Below are 27,039 nucleotides of genomic sequence, written 5' to 3' on the forward strand. Positions count from 1 at the left end.
GTACTAAATTGAGGAAATTAATGCGAGCCCTGGGTGTGATTGGCCCGTTGGGTGTGATTTCAGTTCTTCAGGTGAATATGACTGGTCGTTGACTCTCCATAGTATGTTATACCTCGTTCCCTCCTTCAGGGAACAGTAGTTATAGTCATAACTGTACGTTTCCTTTCCGTCGGTCACTCAGTATAACATATTACATCCTTTCAAGTGAGCTTTGTAAGGATCCACGCAGGAGATGAGAAGCAGGTACAGGGAGTGAAGGTTTAATATAGACAGACAAGCAATGGAACAAGAACACCATCTGGACATAAACACAACGCGACAAACAATGCTACTACAGGGAACAACACAGAGAAGCAGACGTATATGCAGGGGCAATCAAAAAAGTGAGGGAGTCCAGGTGAGTCCAATGAGCGCAGCTGCCTGACAACCTGATGATCCCGCTGCGGCGTAGAAGCCCTATGGGCCGGCTGAAGCATGACATGGGATGGGAACCTGCCGAGCCAACCGTGGGGAAGGAAACCTCTTGAGCCAGCTTGGGCGTGACAGCCCGAAGAGCCAGCTTAGGCACCCCCGGTTCCATCAGCGGTGGAATCCAAGCCCGACATCACCAACAAAACTAAAAAACTCATGGGCCGGCTGAGGCATAGGAGCCCGACGAGCCGGCTGAAGCATGACGTGGGATGGGAACCTGCCGAGCCAACCGGGACAAGGAAACCTCTCGAGCCAGCTAGGGCATGAGAGCCCAACGAGCCAGCTTAGGCATCCCTGGTTCCATCGGCGACGGCCCCCGGGTCCAACGTCACCAACAAAATCAAACCCTAAAAAACTCCCTGATGCTTCTTGTAATGGTGTCCACATTCTGTTAGGATTGACGCAGGAGATGAGAAGCAGGTACAGGGAGTGAAGGTTTAATAACTGACGGACATGAAACAGAACAGGAACAGCGTCTGGACAGGAACACATAACAACAATGAATGCAGACACAGGGAACCCCACCAAGGAACAGACAGATATACAGGGGGTAATCAACAACGTGAAGGAGTCCAGGTGAGTCCAATGAGCGCTGCTGCGCGTAATGATGGTGACAGGTGCGTGTAAAGAAGGGCAGCCTGGTGCCCTCGAGCGCCAGGGATGGGGAGCGGGAGCAGGCGTGACAAGCTTAGTATCTAGATATTTGTGTTTCTATTCCTGTGCTCTACACACACACAAACACACGAAACACAACACACACATCTCTGTACTACACAACACTCTACCGTAAAGTATGTGGTGCCCACGGTGGTCTAACACTCCTGCAGGTCTCTCATGCGTGTAGTACGTCTGGCATGTTATTCTCATCCTATTTCACCGATAAAGTGGTTTTACCGCAGGCTGATTCAGGCTAAGACTGCATCATAGAAGCTCTAAATGGCTCACACACACACACACACACACACACACACACACACACACACACACACACACACACACACACACACACACACACACACACACACACACACACACACACACACACACACACACACACACACACACACACACACACACACACCTGGGACCCTGCCATTGGGGGCGTCTGTGGTGTTTCCACCCTAACCAACCAATCTCTTCATCTCAGGGCTGAGTGGAGGTATAGAATGAGAGAATACAGCCATAATTTTTTTGGCTAATAAATGATTGTCCTGTTTATTGGGGTAGAGATGTATTTAGTGGACTATTTCATTGTGCTTTTGGGCTATTGAGTTAAAATGTCCTCTCCTTTTGACAGAACCCTATAGAACTGGATGAGAGAACCCATCACTATCTTTCTGTCTCTCGCTTTTGTGGTTTCGCTTTTGTGGTTTCTATCTTTCCTTTTTAATTTTCACTCTTTTATGTTACCCTTTATCTACTTTTTAGTCTCTCTCTTTGTCCATTTCCTCTACCTCATTCCCACTTTCCAATCTCTCTTTCTCTCATTCACTCCCATTTCCTCTCCCTTTCTGTTTCTCATTATCAGCACTGTTCGCTCCTCTGCTCTTATGCAGTCCATTCCTGCCAAAAAGCTCTTTCAATTAGCTGAAGTTGAATCGGAAGGCCCTCCATTCCACTCCTCTCTCTCCCTCTAGAAAGCATTGTGTGCGTGGAAGGCAGCCGCCAGCACCTCCTCTTCCCTGACACTCTCCCTATCAGACTAGTTATCTCCTATCTTTCAACTCTACTACACACTGCTACTCTGTCTTTGTTTCTTCTCTCTGTCTCTCTCAATTTAGTTCAATTCAAAGGGCTTTATTGGCAAGGGAAACATATGTCTCTCGCTCTCTCACTTTCTCTCTCTGTCACTATATTTCTCTCTCTTGCTGCCTCTCTCATAACCTCTCTCTCTCTGTCGCTCTGTCTCTGCCTCTCTCATGTCACGGCTGTCGTAGGAAGGAGCGGACCAAAGTGCAGCGTGATTATCGTTCCACATTTTTATTGAACTGTGAAACTATGCAATACATATAAATAAACTGAATAACAAAACAACAAAGCGTGACGCAGAGGTGAAACATACACTAACTCAAAGACAATCTCCCACAAACCCAGGTGGAAAAAACACCTACTTAAGTATGATCTCCAATTAGCGACAACGAGGACCAGCTGCCTCTAATTGGAGATCATCCCAAACAAAACCCAACATAGAAATACAAAACTAGAACATAACAGAAAAACTAAACTAGAAAACCCCCCTGTCACGCCCTGACCTACTCTACCATAGAAAATAACAGCTTTCTATGGTCAGGACGTGACACATAACCTCTGTTTCCCTCGCTCTGTCTCGGTCTCTCTCACAACTTCTCCCTCTCCCCCTTCCTGCTCTCTCTCCTTCTCCAAATAATTAGTCCATATTTACTATATAGATGTATTATTCATACATAAACATTCATTCATCTCTCTCTCTGTTTTACCCTTTCTCGATGTCTCTCTCATAACCTCTCGGTTAATCTTTCTTTCTCTGTGTCTCTCTCATAACCTCCCTGTTTCTCTCTCTCCCCCCTTCCCACCCTCTCTCTCCTTCTCCAAACAATTAGTCCATATTTACTATATAGACGCGAAGTATTATTCATATATAAACATGAATTAGTGTCTCTTATTAATGACTCATTCATATACCACGAGCGATTGGAACAACCAATCAGTAGTCCATACAGTCCCTTAATTATTGAAATGCTCAGTCTGTCGGATCAATGCACACAAATACATAACCTTGGCATGTTGACAATATGTTGTTTGTGTGAGGCAATGCATTTAGAATACATCATTGTTCACAATATCTAATACACGAGTAGGGGACGCATCTTGATAACGCTGCATGTCAACACATTGTGTGTCAGAGTTCGTGTATAGGAGATGAGAAAATAGAGTCAATCGCAGGACACAAAATTTAAAAAAAAACATACGTATTTACTCTAGAAAAGCTCAAACAAAATCCACGCAAGGATGAAACAAACAACGATAAACACGACCAACAGTAAAACAATAACGCACAAAACATCATGATGACCAGAGGGTTTAAATAGGGAAGTAATCATAACTAAATGGGAACCAGGTGTGAACAATCAAGACATAACCAATCGACAAAGAAACATGGATTGGTGGCAGCTAGAAAGCCGGTGTCGATGACCGCTGAACGCCGCCCGAACAAGGAGAGGCACCATCTTCGGCGGAAGTTGTGACAGTGTGCTGTTGTTCATCATTCAAGTTGACATGTTGACAAATAGCCATGTGGAGTTTTTCAGTACCTTAGCCAGTTTCTTGAAGGCTCACAAATAGCTTCAGGTATTATGGGTTGTGTTCAATAGGAAGAAAATGGAGTGAAATGGGGAGGTACTACTTCTGTTGCAAAACATTTTTCTACTGTGTATTACTATCATCTGGATAGGAAGATACCAACTTGTGAAACATGAGAGACTCGTGTCTCCCCATACAACCTAAAGGAAGAGTCCGTTGCTGTCCAGGGTGGATATGATAAGCCCCCTCTCACAAAGTGTCCCAAATGGCACCCTATTCATTTGACATTTGACCAACAGGAGTTGTTCAATTTGATCATAACTTTGATTAGTGTCAGTTGATCTGAAAAGGTATTTGTATAGAGCCCTGGTCAAATGTAGTGCACTACTGTATGTAGGGAATAGGATGCCGTTTGGTAGGCAAGAGACTCTTCCTCCAAATCCACTTGGCTACCCAGGAATGACATGTCTGTCTGTCAATCCTTTGGCTGCGCCCCAAATGGTACTCTGTTCTCTATATAGTGCACTACTTTAGACCAGAGTCTAAACTCTCTCTCTCTCTCTCTCTCTCTCTCTCTGTATATTTTAGTTGAACGGTTGGTAAGCGAGAGGCATAATGCTAGTGGCTGCGTACTGTATGGCAAGGATAAAGCATCAGGTTTTGTTAGCTCCAGTCGATTGTGTTCTTGTTTGTCTTAGTCTTGGGGGAATTCAGACATGGGGACACATCACATGACGCATAAAAGCTACATCAATACTGCACGGCTACAAAATGACAAATGGCACTGCCTGGTACAGTTATATTCCCAGCTTGCATCAATCTATTTATCTCTCCGTTTAATGTAGGGCTGGATGGAACGAACCATTGATATAGACTCAAGTGTATCTACTCTGCTTCTTGAAAGTGAGACTGTCGAAAGAAGTGAGAGATAGAAAGAGAGGAGTTCAAATCAAAATCAAATCCAATTTTATCGGTCACGTACACATGGTTAGCAGATGTTAATGCGAGTGTAGCGAAATGCTCGTGCTTCTAATTCCGACAGTGCAGTAATATCAAACAAGTAATCTAACAATTCCACAACAACTACCTAATACACACAAATCTAAGTAAAGGAATGAAATAAGAATATATACATATAAATATATGGATGAGCAATGACAGAGCAGCATAGGCAAGATGCAATAGATGGTATAAAATACAGTATGTACATATGAGATGAGTAATGCAAGATATGTAAACATTATTAAAGTGGCATTATTAAAATGACTAGTGATCCATTTATTAAAGTGGCCAATGATTTCAAGTCTGTATGTAGATAGCAGCCTCTCTGTGTTAGTTATGGCTGTTTAACAGTCTGATGGCCTTGAGATAGAAGCTGTTTTTCAGTCTTTCGGTCCCAGTTTTGATGCACCTGTACTGACCTCGCCTTCTGGACGGTAGCGGGGTGAACAGGCAGTGGCTCGGGTAGTTGTTGTCCTTGATGATCTTTTTGGCCTTCCTGTGACATCGGGTGCTGCAGGGTTCCTGGAGGGCAGGTAGTTTGCCCCCGTTGATGCGTTGTGCAGACCGTACCACCCTCTGGAGAGCCTTGCGGTTGTGGGCGGTGCAGTTGCCGTACCAGGCGGTGATACAGCCCGACAGGATGCTCTCAATTGTGCATCTGTAACGGCTTGGGTGGTAGACTGGGTAAAAAAGAAAAGAAAAGATGCCCCCTATCTCACTCTTTCGTTCTCTTTTTCTGTCTCTCTCTCTTATCTCTCTTTCTCTGTCATCCCCCACTCTCTCGGGAGAGATGACTGTTCTCATGGCAACGCAGCAGAGTGCTTGAAAATCGCTGTGGTTGTTGGGCACCATGGCAACACATTACATATGACGGGGAGTCTTTCTCTGTTGGGGTTTTTGTTAACAATCATACATGTCACCCATGGTGACTGACACACGTCACAGTCAGTACAGTTCAGTCCAGCGCCACACTCCACGCACACCTGCACTTGAACATGGTCAGCTTGGTTAACATGGGTGGCAACAAGTGGGTATTCCTTTGGTTGGCGTTGCATTTTTTGGTTTCATAATTCAAATTCTAATGTTAGGCACCTACTGCTAATCCCATGTTACACGCGCTTTCCAGTAGTACAGTACTACACTTTACGTGGCAGACATTTCAGGGACACTCTGTACTGGATGCGTACAGAGCTTTGAAGGTGTGTTAGATTTAGTCAAATACATACTGCGTAGTGACAAGGTGTAGTAGGACAGACAGATCTCGCTTTGTCATCTTCATCATCACCTGTCCATTGTTCTTTCCCCTCATTGTTGATATGATCTGGTGCCCTCTCTCTCTCTGTTACTGCCAGTTAACTGTCTCAGGAATCTCATTAAGCACACATTTAACTCCACATGTTGCTGCCCTCCCTCTCTCTCTGTCTCATTTATAGACCAGTATTTATTTATTTCCTGGACTAGAATTGTTTCGGAGGCAGGCAGAGCGTTGCCATGGAGACGGCGGCCGCAGCCGCAGCAACCAACACACCAGAAAGGAGAGCGAGCAGAGAGAGAGAGAGAGAGAGAGAGAGAGAGAGAGAGAGAAAGCGAGAGTGGCAGGTCACGGGTGGGGGAGAATGATTTGAGTTTATCTGGCAGTGGCACGCACTTGTCGACACACACAGTACATGCTGATACTTATTCACACAAGCACTTTATACATTATGACTCTCTCTCTCTCTCTACTCTCGCTCTCCCTTTTACTCTCTACTCTCTCTCTCCCCCTTTCTCTCTACTGACTTTCTATTCTCTCTCTCCTCTCTTACTACTCCCTACCCTCCTCTTTCTCTCTCTTCTCGCGCTCTCTCTCTCTCTCTATTCTATCTCTCCCTCTTTATCTCTCTCTCTATTCTCTCTCTCCTCTCTCTTTCACCACTCTACTCTACTCTCTCTGTCCTCTCTCTTTCTCTCTCTCCATTCTCTCTCCCTCTTTCTCACTCGCTCTACTCAACTCTACGCTCTCTTCTCTCTCTCGCTCACTCTCTCTACTCTCTCTCCCTCTCTACTCTCTCTCTCCCTCTTTCTCTCTACTCTTTCTACTCTCTCTCTCTCTCTCTCTCTCTCTCTCTCTCTCTCTCTCTCCGTCAGAAGTGTGCATTACAGACTCTCAAAGTGGATCATCTGTGCTACGGTGGCTTAACTTGTTCTTAACTGACTTGCCTAGTTAAATACAAGTAAAAAAACTGACCAAGCTACCCTAAAAGAAAATTAACATACAATAACTCAGGTTCTCAAATTCAGTTCCTTCATGGCTTCTTTGCATTTGTGTGTGTTTTTGCAACCAAGTTATCATTTCCACTGTGTACATTAGGGTTCGCAGTTGATTTAGAACCCAAAATATGCGGTTGGGTCATTCCACCAATTCGTTGCCTTTTGAGAAGTTTAACTTAGTCCCAAAAAACTTTTGATTTCACATATTTTTAACATAAAGAGCACATGTTCAAATAAAAAACGACTGTAACATGGTTTACCATAACAGGGTTGACGATTTCATTTGAAATCAGCCATAAATCCCCTTGTGACAGGGGGAATGGAAAACAAAATAATAGAAATGGTTAAAACATTTCTAGCCTGTTTATCTATGGGTAACAGAGTTGACAGGTTAATGCTCGACCCGCTCAGTTTTCCAACACAAAACACCAGAAAATTGCCAAAAAGGGTAGAACCAGCTCACCTGCTTTCATTATATGATTTGACTATTAGATGATTAATGTTTCTTTAGAATATTGTTTTCACAAAGAAATAGTTTCAACACACGTAAAGAGACAGACGTAAATGAATCACTAATCACGTGAAATAAATACTAATGTTAAGAAATGACTTTGTCAAAGCAACAAAGTAACTAGGGCTTTATAATGACATAGCGTGTTAAAAAGTTACAGACGGTGCGCGGAGGGACGTGTCAAAATGCTCAATCTTTCATTTATTGATTTCTCCATGTGGTCTATATTAAAAGGGCACTTCATTTAATATAACAGCCTTTTAAAATTCAATGTTGACGCACAATTTCTACTTAAAATGTCAAAGAGATGCAAAAGGCAATCTTTTTGTGGAACACCCGTGTTATTGTAAGTCGCCCTGTATGAGCACCTTCTGATTTTAGTCAAGTGTATTAATGTTACTGTAGTGTGAAACCACCATGTGTCATACAGTATATTAGAGTGTTTAGTGGGTAACACCTTACATCCAGTTACTCTTATAGCAGTAACAACATTGTGAGGTGCTTTGCCCACAGGTATCAGTCAAGTCATTGTTGTTGTTTAAATTAAGGACTGCAGCGTTAAGACATTCTTAAACCTGTGTTGTAATGGTGTAATAACTATAGTACCATTGTTTCCCCGCAGGTATCTGATGAACGTGACGTTCGAGGGACGTAACCTGTCGTTCAGTGAGGATGGATACCAGATGCATCCCAAACTGGTCATCACCCTGCTAGACAAGCAGAGACGCTGGGACAAGGTGAGTATCTCTCTTCTTCCTCTCCTTCTCTTTCTATGTCTCTCTCTCATTCTCTCCCTTACTCTGGTTTCTTTCTTTGATTTCTCTCACTCTCTTTTTCTTCCTCTCTTCCTCTCTCTCTCTTTATTTCTTTGTCATTCTCTTTTCTCTTTCTCTTTCTCTCTCTCTCTCTCTCTCTCTCTCTCTCTCTCTCTCACTCTGTTTATTTATATTTATCTTCCTCCCTCTCTCTCTTTCTCTCTCTTTCTCTTTCTTCTTTCTCTTCCTCCTCTCTCTCTTTCTCTCTCTTTATTTGTCTAAGTTTTATCTGTTGCTGATTATTTATGATTATGCACACCACCCAATCACTCGTCCCTCCTCTCCCTCTTCCCTCCTCCCTCCTCTCTCTCTTCCCTCCTCTCTCTCTTCCCTCCTCCCATCCCCAGGTGGGTAAGTGGGAGAACAGCTCCCTGTCCATGAAGTACCACGTGTGGCCCAGGTTTGAGCTGTTCTCCGATGGGGAGGCCCGGGAGGACGACCACCTGTCCATCGTGACGCTGGAGGAGGCTCCCTTTGTCATCGTGGAGGACGTGGACCCCCTCAGTGGCACCTGCATGAGGAACACCGTGCCATGCAGGAAACAGCTTAAAATACTGTAAGACAACTATGATCCACCTTAACCAAATACACAACCTTATACCCTATTCCCTCTCTCCTATTGATCATATCTTGAGTACTGATGCCAAATTCAACTACAGCCGTTTATACCATTACCTCCTTCATGAAACAACTCAAAATACTGTGAAAACTATAGACCTATATCACTATCACAGGTGGCCGATGGCACCTTAATTGGGGAGAACAGGCTCATAGTCATGGCTGGAACAGAATCAATGGAATGGTTTCAAACATATCAAACACGTGGTTTCCATGTGGTTGATACAGTTCCATTCACTCCATTCCAGCCATTATTATGAGCTGTCCTCCCCTCAGCAGTCTCCTGTGGTACTATTGAATATAGACGTCAATGTTTAGGGTGTCATACCTGTAGCTCAAAATCCTATGAGAACCATAGACCAATATCTCTATTAAAAACAGACCAATATCTGGATTAAAAACAGACCAATATCTGGATTAAAAACAGACCAATATCTGGATTAAAAACAGACCAATATCTGGATTAAAAACAGAGCTGAAATTCTACTTTTAGGGCAGAAAATGTCTAGGACCTTCATGGCATCTATAAAATGGAAGCATCCGGTTTTAGGGGAAAAGCAGAAAAGAGGCAAAGCCTGAACCTGATGCTTCCGGTCTCCTTCGACTCCGCTCAGGTGTTTATTTTACACCTGCTACATTAGGTTAATAAGCATCATTATACCTGTGGCTCAACTTAATCAGCTTCTGTAATTTATTGTTTTTATTCACATAATTCAGATGGCTGAAATTATATTAATGGTATAACTTAATGAATGAATTAAGGGTACATTAACCTTTGTTATGTTTACTTTATATATAACATGCTGGAGGCTTTGTACTGTATGTACTGTCTGTCTTGTATTTATTTTTCTCCGCTGTCCATATCTCTCTGTCCCCCTCCCTTTTCCATGCCCATACTCTTCTATCGTGTTGTACTTCTTTCCCTCTAATATGTTTTGGTCATTTCATCTATCTCTCCATTTCATCCTCTCATCCTCTCTCAATCTATTTGTCTTCTGATAACCCCCTTCCCTCCCTCTTCCTATATCTGGACTATTTTACTTTTCTCGTCCAGATTTTGTTCACGCTTCACTACATTTACCCTTCTTCAGTTTCTCCACTTCACCTTGCCCTCCCATAATGGATTCCCCTAATTGCCCTCCTTTTCCTCTCACTCCTTTTCTCTCTCTCATTTTCTCTCACTCCATTTCTCTCTCTGATAGCCTATCTAAATTCCCTGGAGCTCCTGCCTCTCATTCCTTGCCCTTTCCTCCTTTTATTATTGACATTTCATCCTCTTCTCACCTCTTCTGTCAACCTCATTATCACTGTTTATTTATTGTTTCTCCCCCTCTCTTCTGAACATGCTATACCTGTCCTCCTCTCTTCTGATCATGCTGTACCTGTCCCCTTCTCTTCTGAGCATCCTGTACCTGTCTCTCCTCTCTTCTGATCCTTGTACCTGTCCCCCTCTCTTCTGATCATCCTGTACCTGTCCCCCTCTCTTCTGATCATCCTGTACCTGTCCCTTATCTCTCTTCTGATCATCCTGTACCTGTCCCCCTCTCTTCTGATCATCCTGTACCTGTCCCCCTTTCTTCTGATCATCATGTACCTGTCCCCCTTTATTCTGATCATCCTATACCTGTCATCCTCTCTTCTGATCATCCTGTACCTGTCCCCCTCTCTTCTGATCATCCTGTACATGTCCCCCTTTATTCCGATCATCCTGTACCTGTCCCCCTTTATTCTGATCATCCTGTACCTTTCCCCCTCTCTTCTGATCATCCTGTGCCTGTCTCCCCTCTCTTCTGATCATCCTGTATGAGTCCCCCCCTCTCTTCTGATCATCCTGTACCTTTCCCCCTCTCTTCTGATCATCCTGTGCCTGTCTCCCCTCTCTTCTGATCATCCTGTATGAGTCCCCCCCTCTCTTCTGATCATCCTGTACCTGTCCCCCTCTCTTCTGATCATCCTGTACCTGTCCCCCCTCTCTTCTGATCATCCTGTACCTGTCCCCCCTCTCTTCTGATCATCATGTACCTGTCCCCCCTCTCCTCTGATCATCCTGTACTTGTCCCCCTCTCTTCTGATCATCCTGTACCTGTCCCCCCTCTCTTCTGATCATCCTGTACCTGTCCCCCCTCTCTTCTGATCATCATGTACCTGTCCCCCCTCTCTTCTGATCATCATGTACCTGTCCCCCCTCTCTTCTGATCATCCTGTACCTGTCTCCCTCTCTCTTCTGATCATCCTGTGCCTGTCCCTCCTCTCTTCTGATCATCTTGTACCTGTCCCCCCCTCTCTTCTACCGCTCTTTGATTGGCCCCAATTATTTTTGCCCTTTGACCCTCCTGGTCATTGATGTCTACCTGTGTCCCAATATCCTCTTTTTTCTCTCTCTTTCTCATCTTTCCTCTCTTTCTCTTGCTCTCGCTCTTATCCTTCTATTTCTCTCTCTATGTCTCACTCTTTATCTGTCATTCTCCCTCTCCCTCCCTCTCTCTCTTATCTTCCTCCTTCTGTCTTTTTCTCCTTCTGTTTCAATTTCAATTTTCAATTTAAGGGTCTTTATTGGCATGGGAAACATATGTTTACATTTTTACATTTACATTACATTTTTGTCATTTAGCAGACGCTCTTATCCAGAGCGACTTACAGTAGTGAATGCATACATTTCATAAATTTTTTCTCCGTACTGGTCCCCCGTGGGAATCGAACCCACAACCCTGGTGTTGCAAACACCATGCTCTACCAACTGAGCCACACGGGTGAAATTAACAATAAAAAAATAACAGTAAACATTACACTCACAAAAGTTCAAAAAGAATGAAGACATTTCAAATGTCATATTATGTCTATGTGCAGTGTTGTAACTAGTTAAAGTACAAAAGGAAAAATAAATACAAAAATCTCTCTCTCAGCAACCAGACAGTACCTGGCCAGTACACCAAGCGCTGCTGTAAAGGTTTCTGCATCGACATCCTGAAGAAGATCGCCAAGCAGGTCAAGTTCACCTATGACCTCTACCTGGTCACCAATGGAAAGCACGGCAAGAAGATCAACGGCACCTGGAATGGAATGGTCGGGGAGGTGGGAGTTTGTCCGTTCTTTCTCACTGACTCTCTTTGGCCATTTTTGTCTTCTTTTTTTCTCTTTTGGCGTTCTTACTCTTATTTCCTTATTTCCAGATCTATGTTCGAATAGTATTTGAAATGTGTTCAAATACTTTGACTGTTTGATTGATTGAGCCTGCCTGAAGTGCTAGGAGGGAGGGGTTTGCACGTGTGGGACTATTCTATTGCATCTATCGCGCCAGACAAGCTCAATTGAGCGCAGCACAAAGTATTTTGACAGAAGATGAATACTATTTGAACCCAGCAGGTCTGATTTGACTGCCTCTATATCCTAGCCTCCGGGGGGCTTTGATCCGCTCATTTCAAGTCTGGGAGAGAAGAGGAGAGGAGGCTCTTCATCAGACTCGGAGAGAGAGAGTTAGCAGTGGGAAGAGCCTCAGGGAAAGCCCCTACCTCGCCGGCATTAATTCCCATATTAAATCACATAGCATGTGTTAGATACAGCACTGTACTACATCCTTTATGAAAGAATGTCCAAGTTAAACGATGGCGGGTAGGAAGAAGAAATGTGTAGCCTTGCCTGACAACTGATAAATGTTGTATTTGTATATCAGGGACAGAGATGCTGTGGAATGGATTAATCTGGCATTATAAAACCTTGACTGGATGCTGTAGTAAAACGACAGAGAGATGTGTCAACGTAGGCACACCCGGCTTATGCAAATGCACAGGCATGCATGTTCTCATCATCTAAGTACGCAGCTAATGATCTCATTTAGATAGGAGAGAGGGAGGGAGCCAAAGATAAATGAGAGAGAGAGAGAGAGAAATGGGCACAAACAAATGAAAAACATCGGGAGGAGGAGGGAGAGAAGAGGGAGAGAGCAGAGGGGAGGGAAGAATTTGTGCTCACTCTGCTATGTGTTTACCCTGTTAACACAGCCTGTTGTGGCCCACTTTTATACACTGCCCAAGGCCTCAGGTATTAACAGCTAAATATACCTGTAGAGACTCAGAGGAGGGAGTGACGGGAGTGAGTGGAGAGAGGGAGGGAGGATTAGGATAGGGGGGAGGGAGGGAGGGAGCAGGGGAGGGAAAGGGAGTAGGAAAGCGAAAGGTTCATGGCAAGAACAGACCTATTTCCAGCTGTAGTAGTGATTCACTATACAGTGTAGTAACCCAGTTTCCTTCTATTTCATTATTTTTCGCAGTCATGTTTCGTATCAGATCTAAAATGGCAGCGTATGTGAAGGGAAAAGGTGACCTCTCATTGATATACAGTAGTTTACAGTTGTAGTGTAAAGTAGTAACCCAGTTTCCTGCTCCTTCGCTGTTTCTCTCTGTCCTGTTTTGTATCAGATCCAAAAGGACCTCCCATTGACCCTGTCTCTCTCATTGACTCAGGTGGAGCAGAAGAAGGCCCACATGGCCGTGGGGTCACTCACCATCAACGCGGAGAGGTCTGAGGTCATTGACTTCTCTGTGCCCTTCATCGAGACGGGGATTAGTGTCCTGGTCTCCCGTAGCAACGGCACTGTCTCCCCCTCCGCCTTCCTTGGTGAGAATCAGAGTACCACTGGCACCTGGTGTTGATGGAGATGCTTCACATACATATGTCGTGACTTGACTTTATCATTATTCTGAAGACTGTTATTTATCTAATTAGCCAACTATGTTTAATTGTTACCCGACTAAATTTATCATGTAACAATGTAGCTCATTAGGATCTGGGGCACCATGAGAGTGGTTCTTTAAAGAGTTACCATCTCCCGAATTAAACTCTAAAAAGGTCTTTAACTATCACATCTATAAACAGTCAACTTATTAATCATAACCTCGTATCATAACATAATTTTGAACAGTCGTAACCTCCTTGCATCTGCAAAAACCCGAGCCTTACTAATGATTCAGTATTACACAAATTGGTTTAATTATTTATTTTCTAGCTAATTAAATGGGAACACACGATAAACATACACACTCTGCACCAGCTTTTGCCTGGAGACTGAAATACACTAATATACTAAAAACAGATCCCTTGCGGAATGACAACAACATGGATGTCTGTTAAAGAAGAGATGGAGAGAGAGAGAGGGACAGCGACACTTAACATTGGTACATTCAGAAACTACTCTCACCTACAGTAACCATATACTTTGCACACGAGCCACCGCCCACTTTGAGTAAGAAATCATGAATGTATTCATGTGAAACGCCTGGGTTCGCCAGGGATCTCTCGGTGAACAGGGCAATCTTGGAAAGGGAGTTGGGCCTTTTCGCGGCACGCTTGTAAGGCTCTGATTGTCCAAAATGGTTCCAACAAGTCTTCTACTGTTGTCCTTCTTCGTAGTTGACCGGTATCCGGTGACTTGTCGTGTTGTCCTGAACAGAACTACAGAGTTGATTTTCCTTCCATTCACTCTTGAAGATGCTTCTTTGAAGATAGGCTAGCCAGCCGTATCGATGGTTTCGCAGTGGGGTGATGAGAGTAGTGTAATACGATGGTTTGAGTAACAGGATGGTCCCACTTAACTTTACTTAGGACAGCTAATCAGTCGTACCAGTGATTGTCCGGGAGGAGAGTTTATTGTCTCCACCTTGTGTTGAGTTTCAAAGTTCAAACCACTTTAAATGCACATCTGCAGCTTCACACTTTTCTGGTCCAATGTGTTTTTTCTTAACCCATCATTTATACCTTTTGCTCGAAAGGGACGGCTCCGGCTGGCTAACACTCTCCCTGACCTCACTTCGGGGCGGAAACTACTAATGGAGCAAAAACAATTATCTCTTATAGCTTCTCACATCACATCCCTCTCTTAACCTCTATGGGCTAGGTGGGACGCTAGCGTGCCACCCGTGGTGCACTCCATCAACAGCAGGTGCATTTCAAGAGCGGCAAATTTGAATCCAAATAAATGTCAAAATTCAAATTTTTCAAACATACAACTATTTTACACCCTTTGAAAGATAAACATCTCCTTAATCTAACCACGTTTTACGATTTCAAAAAGGTTTTACGGCGAAAGCATAAATTTAGAGTATGTTAGGACAGTACATTTACAAGAGTTGTGTGTAATGTTTTGTCAATTCAAAGACAGGGTCACCAAAACCATAAAACCAGCTAAAATGATGCACTAACCTTTTACAATCTCCATCAGATGACACTCCTAGGACATTATGTTAGACAATGCATGCATTTTTAGTTCTATCAAGTTCATATTTATATCCAAAAACAGCGTTTTACTATGGCATTGATGTTGAGGAAATCGTTTCCCTCCAATAACCGGCAGTCAAGTCAGCGTCACAAATTAAATAATTAAAATTAGAAAACATTGGTAAAATATTATATTGTCATTTAAAGAATTATAGATTTACATCTCTTGAACGCAATCAACTTGCCAGATTTTAAAATAACCTTACTGGGAAATCACACTTTGCAATAATCTGAGCACTGCGCCCAGAAAAATACGCGTTGCGATACAGACTAGACGTCATGTTGGGGAGATCTAAAATCGAAAATACTATGTAAATAATCCATTACCTTTGATTCTCTTCATCAGATGTCACTTCCAGGTATCACAGGTCCATAACGAATGTAGTTTTGTTCAAAAAAGCTCATCATTTATGTCCAAAAATCTCCGTCTTGTTAGCACATGATCTAAGCCAGCCTGACTTCTCGTCATGAACGAGGGGAAAAAATATATTTACGTTCGTTCAAACATGTCAAACGTTGTATAGCATAAATCATTAGGGCCTTTTTAACCAGAACATGAATAATATTCAAGGTGGACGAATGCATACTCTTTTATAACGTATTGGAACGAGGGTACCCAACATGAACTCGCGCGCCAGGTGTCTAATGGGACATCATCGTTCCATGGCTCTTGTTCGGTCAGATCTCCCTCCAGAAGACTCAAAACACTTTGTAAAGGCTGGTGACATCTAGTGGAAGCAATAGGAAGTGCCAAAATATTCCTCAGCCCCTGTGTTTTTCAATGGGATAGGTTTAAAGGTAATACAACACATCAGGTATCCACTTCCTGTCAGAAAATGTCTCAGGGTTTTGCCTGCCAAATGAGTTCTGTTATACTCACAGACACCATTCAAACAGTTTTAGAAACTTTAGAGTGTTTTCTATCCATATATAATAAGTATATGCATATTCTAGTTACTGGGTAGGATTAGTAACCAGATTAAATCGGGTACATTTTTTTTATCCAGACGTGCAAATGCTGCCCCCTAGCCCTAACAGGTTAACCTCTCTTGGGCAGGTGGGACGCTCCCACCCACGGTTCGCACTATTCAACAGCCAGTGAAAAATCAGAACGCCACATTCAAAACCACAAAATGTCATAATTCAAAGTTCTCAAACAAATGACTATTTTACACCATTTTAAAGGTACACGTCTCCTTAACCTCTTACATCTAGACGTTCCGCTAGCGGAACACCTGCTCCAATATCCAATGATAGGCGTGGCGCGAATTACAAATTCCTCAAAAATACAAAAACTTCAATTTTTCAAACATATCACTATTTCACAGCATTTTAAAGACAAGACTCTCCTTTATCTAACCACACTGTCCGATTTCAAAAAGGCTTTACAGCGAAAGCAAAACATTAGATTATGTCAGCAGAGTACCAAGCCAGAAATAATCAGACACCCATTTTTCAAGCTAGCATATAATGTCACAAAAACCCAGAAGACAGCTAAATGCAGCACTAACCTTTGATGATCTTCATCAGATGACACACCTAGGACATTATGTTATACAATACATGCATGTTTTGTTCAATCAAGTTCATATTTATATCAAAAACCAGCTTTTTACATTAGCATGTGACGTTCAGAACTAGCATACCCCCCGCAAACTTCCGGAGGAATTTGCTAACAATTTACTAAATGACTCACGATAAACGTTCACAAAAAGCATAACAATTATTTTAAGAATTATAGATACCGAACTCCTCTATGCACTCGATATGTCCGATTTTAAAATAGCTTTTTGGTGAAAGCACATTTTGCAATATTCTAAGTACATTGCCCAGCCATCACGGGCTAGCTATTTAGACACTCGGCAAGTTTAGCACTCACCAATATCAGATTTACTATTATAAAAGTTTGATTACCTTTTGTTGTCTTCGTCAGAATGCACTCCCAGGACTGCTACTTCAATAACAAATGTTGGTTTGGTCCAAAATAATCCATCGTTATATCCGAATAGCGGCGTTTTGTTCGTGCGTCCCAGACACTATCCGAAATGGTAAATCAGGGTCGCGCGCATGGCGCAATTCGTGACAAAAAAAATCGAAATATTCCATTACCGTACTTCGAAGCATGTCAACCGCTGTTTAAAATCAATTTTTATGCCATTTTTCTCGTAAAAAAGCGATAATATTCTGACCGGGAATGTCCATTTAGCTAAACAGAGGAAAGTAAACAAAGCTTTCGGTCGACGCGGGCACGAGCCTGAGTCTCACAGTACTGTAACCAGCCACTACCCAAACGCGCTACTTTTTTTCAGCCAGAGCCTGCAAAGCCACGATTCTGCATTTTGCCGCCTTCTGAGAGCCTATGGCAGCCGTAGGAAGTGTCACGGGACAGCTAAGATCCTCACTCTTCAATAAACAGAGACAAGAAGAACGACACCTTGTCAGACAGGCCACTTCCTGCATGAAATCTTCTCAGGTTTTTGCCTGCCATATGAGTTCTGTTATACTCACAGACACCATTCAAACAGTTTTAGAAACTTTGGAGTGTTTTCTATCCAAAGCCAATAATTATATGCATATTCTAGTTACTGGGCAGGAGTAGTAACCAGATTAAATCGGGTACGTTTTTTATCCAGCCGTGAAAATACTGCCCCCTAGCCATAACAGGTTAATGTAACCACGTTGTCCGATTTCAAAAAGGCTTTATGGCGAAAGCATAAAGTTAGATTATGTTAGGACAGTTCCAACACAAGAAAAAGCACACAGCCTTTTTCCTAGCAAGGACAGGTGTCCATTATGCACTAACCTTTGACGATCTTCATCAGATGACACTCCTAGGACATCATGTTACACAATACATGCATTTTTTCTTCGATCAAGTTCATATTTATATCCATAAACCCCATTTTACATTGGCGCGTGATGTTCAGAAAATACTTTGCCTCCAATACTCACCATAAACGTTGATAAAATATTAAACTGTTATTCAAAGAATTATAGATGAACTGCTCCTTTATGCAAATGCTGTGACAGATTTCAAAAAAGCTTCACGAGGAAAGCACACTTTGCAATAATCTGAGTACTGCGCTCAGAAAAATACACTAGGCAATACAGATACCCGCCATTTTGGAGTCATCTAAAATCATAAATAGCATTAGAAATATTCACTTACCTTTGATGATCTTCATCAGAAGGCACTTCCAGGAATCCCAGGTCCACAATAAATGTTGCTTTGTTCGATAAAGTCCATAATTTATGTCCAAATACCTCCTTGTTGTTAGCGCATTCAGTTAGCTACTCCAAGTGTAGGAAGCGAGTGGAAAATGTCATGACGAAAAGTAAAAAAAGTTATATTTACGTTCGTTCAAACATGTCAAACTGTTGTATAGCATCAATCTTTAGGGCCTTTATCACTTAGAACTTCAATAATATTCCAACCGGACTATTCCATTGTCTTGAAAAACGTTATTGAACACAGCTAACTCTCACGTGAATGCGCGCCAATGAACGCCAGTACCTTCCTGAGTCAACAACTTCCAACTTCCTCTGTTCGCTCTCTGTTCATCATAGATGCCTCAAACAACATTCTAAAGACTGTTGACATCTAGTGGAAGCCTTAGGAAGTGCAAAATGAACCCTAAGTCACTGTGTGTTCGATAGGCAATGACTTGAAAGGACTACAAGCATCAGAATTCTCACTTCCTGGTTAGATTTTTCTCAGGTTTCTGCCTACCATATGAGTTCTGTTATACTCACAGACATCATTCAAACAGTTTTAGAAACTTCAGAGTGTTTTCTATCCAAATCTACTAATAGTATGCATATTCTAGTTCCTGGGCCCGAGTAGTAGGCAGTTTAATTTGGGTATGTTTTTCATCTGGCCGTGAAAATACTGCCCCCTACCCTAGAGAGCTTAACAAAAACACTTTCAACATTTTTCATATTACATGCACAACGCATAGTATGGAAACTTCATATATGTAGTGGGTATACTTTCCAAGTTACAATATTTCCTTTATAACATTTTTAATGACATCACACAATAACAAACAAAATAACATTAGTGTTCTGTAGATCACCTCTGATGATTCCCCACGTTTTGCATTAGAAATATTGTTCCAGTATTCGCTTTTGAACGTGTTAGAGTTTCAGCGGGAAAAAGGTCTGTTGAGACAAAGCACGTTTCTTTGGTGAATTTGAAAAGCACAGGCCTGGATCTTCTCCATTGATTTACATCAGGACGTGAGTTGTTAATCCCCACTAGTTCTTTCCTTCCCCCTCCACGGGTGAAAGGGGGTTTGATTGAAGTTATTCATTGATCTGACCTATTTGGATTCTCCTGGACAGTCATGACACACACTCAGTAGGCTACACAACCACACACACAGACATGGTAAATAAGCACACACACACACACACACACACACACACACACACACACACACACACACACACACACACACACACACACACACACACACACACACACACACACACACACACACACACACACACACACACACACACACACACACACGGTAAATACACACACACTCACAGACATGATAAATAAGCACACACACACAGACATGGTAAATAACCACACACACACACACACAGGCATGGTAAATAAGCACACACACACAGGCATGGTAAATAAGCACACACACACAGACATGATAAATAAGCACACAGACATGGTAAATAAGCACACACGCGCACACACACAGAAATACCATTACCTACTTGGTCATTGATGAATTTGTTTAATTTACCAGCCTTCGTCTGTCTCCCTCCCTCGCTCTCTCCCTTCCTTCCTCTCTCTCTCTTTATATCTCTTTCTTTCTTTCTCTCTCTCTCTCTCTCTCTCTCTCTCTCTCTCTCTCCCTCTCTCTACCTCTCTCAGAGCCGTTCAGTGCGGACGTGTGGGTGATGATGTTTGTGATGCTGCTGCTCGTGTCGGCGATCGCTGTGTTTGTGTTTGAGTACTTCAGCCCGGTCGGCTACAACCGCTGCCTGGCAGACGGACGAGGTGAGAGAGAGGACACACACACACACACACACACACACACACACACACACACACACACACACACACACACAAAAAAACACACACATACACACACACACACACACACACACACACAAAAACAGACACACGCACACACACACACACACACACACACACACACACACACACACACACACACACACACACACACACACACACACACACACACACACACACACAAAAACACACACATACACACACACACACACACACACACACACACACAAAAACAGACACACACACACACACACACACACACACACACACACACACACACACACACACACACACAAAACACACACACACACACACACACACACACACACACACACACAAAAACAGAGAAAGAGCGAGAGAGAGAACTTGTCAATTGAACACCTTTCTCTTCCCCTCTATCACCAGCCAGGCAGACAAGGTTGGGAAATGAAACACTTTGAAACATTTCCACTCAATATAAGGAGGACACCTCAGTCACTCCCGCCACACTCTTTAAATGAAACACATACAGGGTGTGTCCCAAATGGCACCCAATTCCCTATATAGTGCACTTTTCCAGGGCTCAAAGGTCAAAAGTAGTGCACTATATAGGGAATTGGGTGCCATTTGGGACACAACCATCTAGTCATCAGGACACAGCCATCTAGTCATCAGGACGAACAATACAATAATAGCTGTTCTTAGATGGAGCTCTAGATTAAAATGAAAACCTATCTAACTTCATCATCATTACACAATAACAGAATGCCTTGGGAGTCATTAAGCACTAGCAGCAAGTCTCCCTGTACATAAAGACATCATGTTTCCCAATACACCGACTGGGGTTTGATCCTGGGTCTCCTGTACAACACAAGATTGTGTTAACCCGCCGAGCTAAAGGCTAGGCATTGGCTTGGGGAGCTAACGCAGGTCTTCAGGTCCCAGGGAAGGTTACTCTTCACATAAACCACCACCATTACACCTCCGTTAAACAGTTTCCAGGTCCATTGTGTTGAAAACGAATTCAGAAAAACAAAAGTTGTGACAGAATGTTTATGACACTACCCACAGAATTGAAAAATGTTCCCAACACCCCAAAACACAAAATCAACGGTTCCGTTTCCACGGCAGCAGCAGAATTCTATTTTACACTGCGCTTCTTTTCTTCACACCCTCTCTGGCTCCATATACAATGCAGAGGAATGCATTAACATTCCACCGCTCCAGCCCACTCAAGATAACATCATAGGAGTTTTATATCCACACTGCTTTTTGTGTTGTTGCTTTATATTGGCGACAGGGGTAAGTGTGTAGTGATGAGCCAGGCAGGGCATGGTAATGGTGGGTTATCTACACTGTCTGTTGCTGCTGTATAATGTACTACAATTCACTGTAACCACTGTAGAAAACAGAGGGGGAGAGAGAGATAGGAAGAGAGAGAGAGAGAGAGAGAGAGAGAGAGAGAGAGATGTTGGTTCCTCTGCTGTTTACGCGCCCACGGTATCATGATTTAATGACTTCCAATACAGGTTATGTAAGCCGTGTTAAGCGCACATGCACACACAAACACACACGCACATGCACACGCACACACCGTGTTGCATTGTATTGCTTGTTGCTGCAGCTGTAGCATAATTGTAGCCTTTTGGACACCCATCCACCCTCCTTCACCCTCCTTCTCTCGCTCTCTCTTGCACTCTCTCTTTCTCCCTCTCTATCTCTACCCTTCTCTCACTCCCTCCTTCACACTCTCTCTCTCCCTCCTTCACTCTCTCTCTCCCTCGCTCTCTCCCTCCCTCTCCCTCGCTCTCCCTCCTTCACTCTCTCCCTCTCTCTCTCTCCCTCTCTGTCCCTCTCTCCAAGCACCCCATGGATGTGGATGCAGACAGCCAGCCAGGGCGTCAGTTCTGATTCTGCTACAGTGAAGCCTGGTATAGCAGGAGCCAACTGGCTTTACGTCCCAATACTTTCCAACAGGATTTCTCTCCTCTCCTTTTGTTCATGATCATTGGCAGGCAGAAGGACAAGTGTCCACCATGTTGCTCTCACCTATAATATAACCTACCTCAGATCAATGGCCCCATAACAAAAAGCCAACATCAGGACTATTAAATGAAGTGTTTTTTTAATTGGGAGCATAGCCACCAAACCTATCAACTCCCTCCCTCTCTCTTGACTTCCTCTCCCCATCCCTCTTTTCTTCCCCCAGAGCCCGGTGGCCCCTCCTTCACCATTGGCAAGGCCATCTGGCTGCTGTGGGGCCTGGTTTTCAACAACTCTGTCCCCGTCCAGAACCCTAAAGGCACCACCAGTAAGATCATGGTGTCGGTGTGGGCCTTCTTCGCTGTCATCTTCCTGGCCTCCTACACTGCCAACCTGGCTGCCTTCATGATCCAGGAGGAGTATGTGGACCAGGTGTCGGGCCTCAGCGACAATAAGGTGTGTGTGAGTGTGTGTCTTCACCTGCCTGTATGTGCCCAGCGTTGCATATGTTTTCCAAGCAGATTAATTTCCGGTTAGTCCAGAAGTATAATGCATTAGGAGCATTTGATGGAACCCGGTGCCTTGTCCACTTCACCACACCAACCCCTGCTATTTTCTCTCTTTTTCTCTTCTCTTCCGGAACCAAACCCCCCACAGTTCCAAAAACCCAACGCCTTCTCCCCGCCATTCCGTTTCGGAACGGTGCCCAACGGAAGCACGGAACGGAACATCCGCAACAATTACCCGGAGATGCACCAGTATATGACCAGCTTCCACCAGAAGAACGTGGACGAGGCCCTGGCAAGCCTCAAGGGAGGGTGAGAGAAGGAGAGGGAGGGAAAGAGGGAGGGAGAAGAGGGGAGGATGGTTGGAGAGTTAGGGAGAGGAGAGAAAGAGAGGGATGGAGGGGAGGGGGTCAGGGAGAGGGAGGGATGGAGGGAGAACGGTGAGGGAGAGGAGAGAGGGATGGATGGAGGGGAGGGAGGGAGTGTGGGTGGGAAGCTAGCAGAGCTGCTGCTGTTGCTTGCTGCTGCCTGCCACTGCTCCTTAGCTCAGAATAGCAGCAAGCAACAGCCTGGTGGTTGTTGGTGGAGGCTGAGAGCTGATCTGATGTGATGGTCTCCTCCCTTCTTCCTTTCCAAGAATTAAGAATGCAGAGTGCGGGTTAGAACATTAGAGCTTCATATAGCCATCTGTGGGTTTCTCTTCTTTTGGCTTGGTTGAGAGGGAGCTGGTTGAACTGCTAGCTGGCCATTGGTATTGTAAAATGGTATGTCTGCAGGGGTGTGCATCACTAACATGCTGTAGCCATGGGAAGTTGATGAGTTGTGGGTTTGTCACCTAAACCTGTCATAGGTCACTTACTTAGTATAAACGTAACATGTAACGTGCTGGTCCCATGTTTCATGAGCTGAAGTAAGAGATCCCATAGATGTTCCGTATGCACAAAAAGCTTATTTCTCTCAAATTTTGTGCACAAATTTGTTTACATCCCTGTTAGTGAGCATTTCTCATTTGAAACGATAATCCATCCACCTGACAGATGTGGCATATCAAGAAGCTGATTAAACAGCATGATCATTACACAGGTGCACCTTGTGCTGGGCACAATAAAAAGACACTCTAAAATGTGCAGTTTTGTCACACAACACGATGCCACAGATGTCTCAAGTTTTTAGGGAGCGTGCAATTTGCATGCCGACTGCAGGAATGTCCACCAGAGCTGTTGCCAGATAATGAAATGTTAATTTCTCTACCATAAGCCGCCTCCAACGACGTTTTAGAGAATTTGGCAGTACATCCAACTGGCCTCACAACTGCAGACCCTGTGTATGACGCTATGTGGGCGAGCAGTTTGCTGATGTCCACGTTGTGAACAGAGTGCCCCATGGTGGCGGTGGGAATATGGTATGGACAATGAACACAGTTGCATTTTATCAATGGCAATTTGAATGCACAGAAATACTGTGGCGAGATCCTGAATTGGGAGGCCCATTTTTTAAAGATATCTGTGACTAACAGATACATATCTGTATTCCCAGTCATGTGAAATCCATAGATTAGGGACTAATTTATTTATTTTAATTGACTGATTTCCTCATATGAACTGTAACTTGTTGCATGTTGCGTTTATATTTTTGTTCGGTATATCTTTCATTACTAGGCCCTGCAGTTTTTTCCAGACCATGCGACCTCACTAGGAAAACTCCAGGCCCATGTACAGGCTATAACCAGGGCCCGGAGTTTTACTGGTTCAGTCATACGATCAGGAAAAAACTCCTAACCCTGAAAATAACCAATATCTACAATTACTAACACTTTGCCTGACTAGTACTGACCACTAACTATCCTCCACTATCTCCCTCCCTACTCCTGCTCAGTAAATTGGATGCCTTCATCTACGATGCTGCTGTGTTGAACTACATGGCCGGGAGGGACGAGGGCTGTAAACTGGTGACCATCGGCAGCGGGAAGGTTTTCGCCACCACAGGTTACGGCATCGCCATCCAGAAGGACTCTGGCTGGAAGAGAGCAGTGGACCTGGCCATCCTCATGCTGTTCGGCGATGGTAAAGCTTCAGCTGACATGCGAACGTAGTCCTACAGCAGAAAGAATGTTGAATAGTAATTTATTAGTCCATCTGCAGAGACAGACATTCTTCATCTGCTCCCTCCTCCCCTCCCACTTCCCAAGACAACACACAAACACACAACACACACATTTTGGGTAGGAGCACAGCTTCAGCCGACCACAGAGCAGCACCCCTGCAGCTACATATTTAGCAGCAAGTGCCTTGCTCAAGGGCACAACGGCAGGAGATGGTACATGGGATCTGAAACCAGCTTCCTTCTGGTTGGTAGTTCATCTCCCACTTGCATTGTCGAATCCCAGGATTCGAACACAGGATGCTGGATACCACAGTTGTAATTACACTGCTGAGTTCCATTGGCCTAGACATATTATATATTGTACTCCTCAATGTGTCCTATCTAGAGTCTATGGTCCACAGTATGTATGGTAGAAACACTGAGTGGTCTTGACAAGATACCTGGATGATCACCTCACCGCCTTCAGAGAAACGTGCTATACACTGAGTGTACAAAACATTAGGAACACCTGCTCTTTCCATGACATAGACTGACCAGGTGAGCCAGATGAAAGCTAAGATCTCTTATTGATGTCACTTGTTAAATCCACTTCAAGCAGTGTAGATGAAGGGGCAGGTTAAATAAGGGTTTTTAAGCCTTGAGACAATTGAGACATGTATTGTGTATGTGTGCCATTCAGAGTGTGAATGGGCAAGACACCAGTTTGAGTGTGTCAAGAACTACAACGCTGCTGGGTTTTTCACAATCAACAGTTTCCTGTGTGTATCAAGAATGGTCCACCACCCAAAGGACATCCAGCCAACTTGACACAAGTGTGGGAAGCATTGGAGTCAAGATGGCCCAGCATCCTTGTGGACGAATTGTGGCTGCTCTGAGCGCAAATGGGACTCAATATTAGTAAGGTGTTGTTAATGTTTAGTACACTCAGTGTTTATACATGGACATGGTCAACACACACACACACACACACACACACACACACACACACACACACACACACACACACACACACACACACACACACACACACACACACACACACACACACACACACACACACACACACACACAAACAAACAAACAAACAAAATGGCTCGAATGCACATTTTCTATCATAGCATGTCCCAGCTTTTCTAATGTATGGGAGGTCATTACAGTGTGAGAGGGATATGGTCCGGATTGTTTCAGACCGTTGAAAGTCTCTTGATACAAGAGTCTAGGGATTTGGATTTACCACTGAAAGTGAGCTTCACATACAGTAGCATACATCTCTACAGTATGTACCAGACCTGGGTTCAAATACTATTTTAAATCATTTTGAATACTTTACCTGTGCTTGATTAAGCTTGGCTGGCGTAATGGACCAATAGAATATCCTCAAAACTCTAAACCCCACCTAGGAAGGAACTCTAGGCTGGCTAGAGAAAACACTCAAACTAATTGAAAGATTTCAAGTAGTGTTTGAACCCAGGTCTGCTATCTACTGCCAAATGTATGTGATCAGTCGTTCATTTCATTCAGACGTTAGCACGCCGTTACAACACACTTTATAGAAACTAGTAAAGAGCTCAGAGTTCACCCTCACTGGGTGTCTGCTAAGGTGTCATCCCCTGTTATAATCCATACATGGTTATCTATGTTTGTCTCGTGTGTGTGTGTGTGTGTGTGTGTGTGTGTGTGTGTGTGTGTGTGTGTGTGTGTGTGTGTGTGCGTGTGTGTGTGTCGTGTGTGTGTAAGTGTGTGTGTGTGTCTGTCATGAGGTGTGTGTGTGGTTGTATGTGTCCTAGTTCCAAGTGGCAACCTCTGGTGCATCTGGAGTGTTTTCAGATAGCATCAAGGGTGGGCATGCTTATGTCTGGTGGGGTGGAGGTCTGGTGGGGTGGAGGTCTGGTGGGGGTGGAGGTCTGGTGGGGTGGAGGTCTGGTGGGGTGGAGGTCTGGTGGGGGTGGAGGTCTGGTGGGGTGGAGGTCTGGTGGGGGTGGAGGTCTGGTGGGGTGGAGGTCTATGGGGGTGGAGGTCTGGTGGGGGTGGAGGTCTGATGGGGTGGAGGTCTGGTGGAGTGGAGGTCTGGTGGGGGTATATTGTAGGTCTAGGACATACAGATGTAGGATCTTAATTAGACCAGTACTGTTGTAGCAAACATAATCCTGCAGAAACAGTATTTGAACGTTTAGTCCATAAAGTTGC

The 27,039-nt window shown here is 43.9% G+C and overlaps 1 protein-coding gene across 1 annotated transcript in view; it reads left to right on the forward strand.

The window, feature by feature from the left end:
- Positions 1-27,039, forward strand: part of LOC106588930 (glutamate receptor ionotropic, NMDA 2B-like) — a 126,812-nt gene that overhangs the window by 82,118 nt on the left and 17,655 nt on the right. The window contains 8 exon segments of the mRNA XM_045691125.1: positions 8,136-8,250; positions 8,676-8,884; positions 11,850-12,018; positions 13,407-13,560; positions 20,120-20,245; positions 22,470-22,699; positions 22,901-23,061; positions 24,625-24,812. Of these exon segments, the coding sequence (XP_045547081.1) occupies positions 8,136-8,250; positions 8,676-8,884; positions 11,850-12,018; positions 13,407-13,560; positions 20,120-20,245; positions 22,470-22,699; positions 22,901-23,061; positions 24,625-24,812 (1,352 nt within the window).

This window comes from Salmo salar, chromosome ssa12 (genome assembly GCF_905237065.1).
Source record: "Salmo salar chromosome ssa12, Ssal_v3.1, whole genome shotgun sequence".
NCBI lineage: Eukaryota > Metazoa > Chordata > Actinopteri > Salmoniformes > Salmonidae > Salmo > Salmo salar.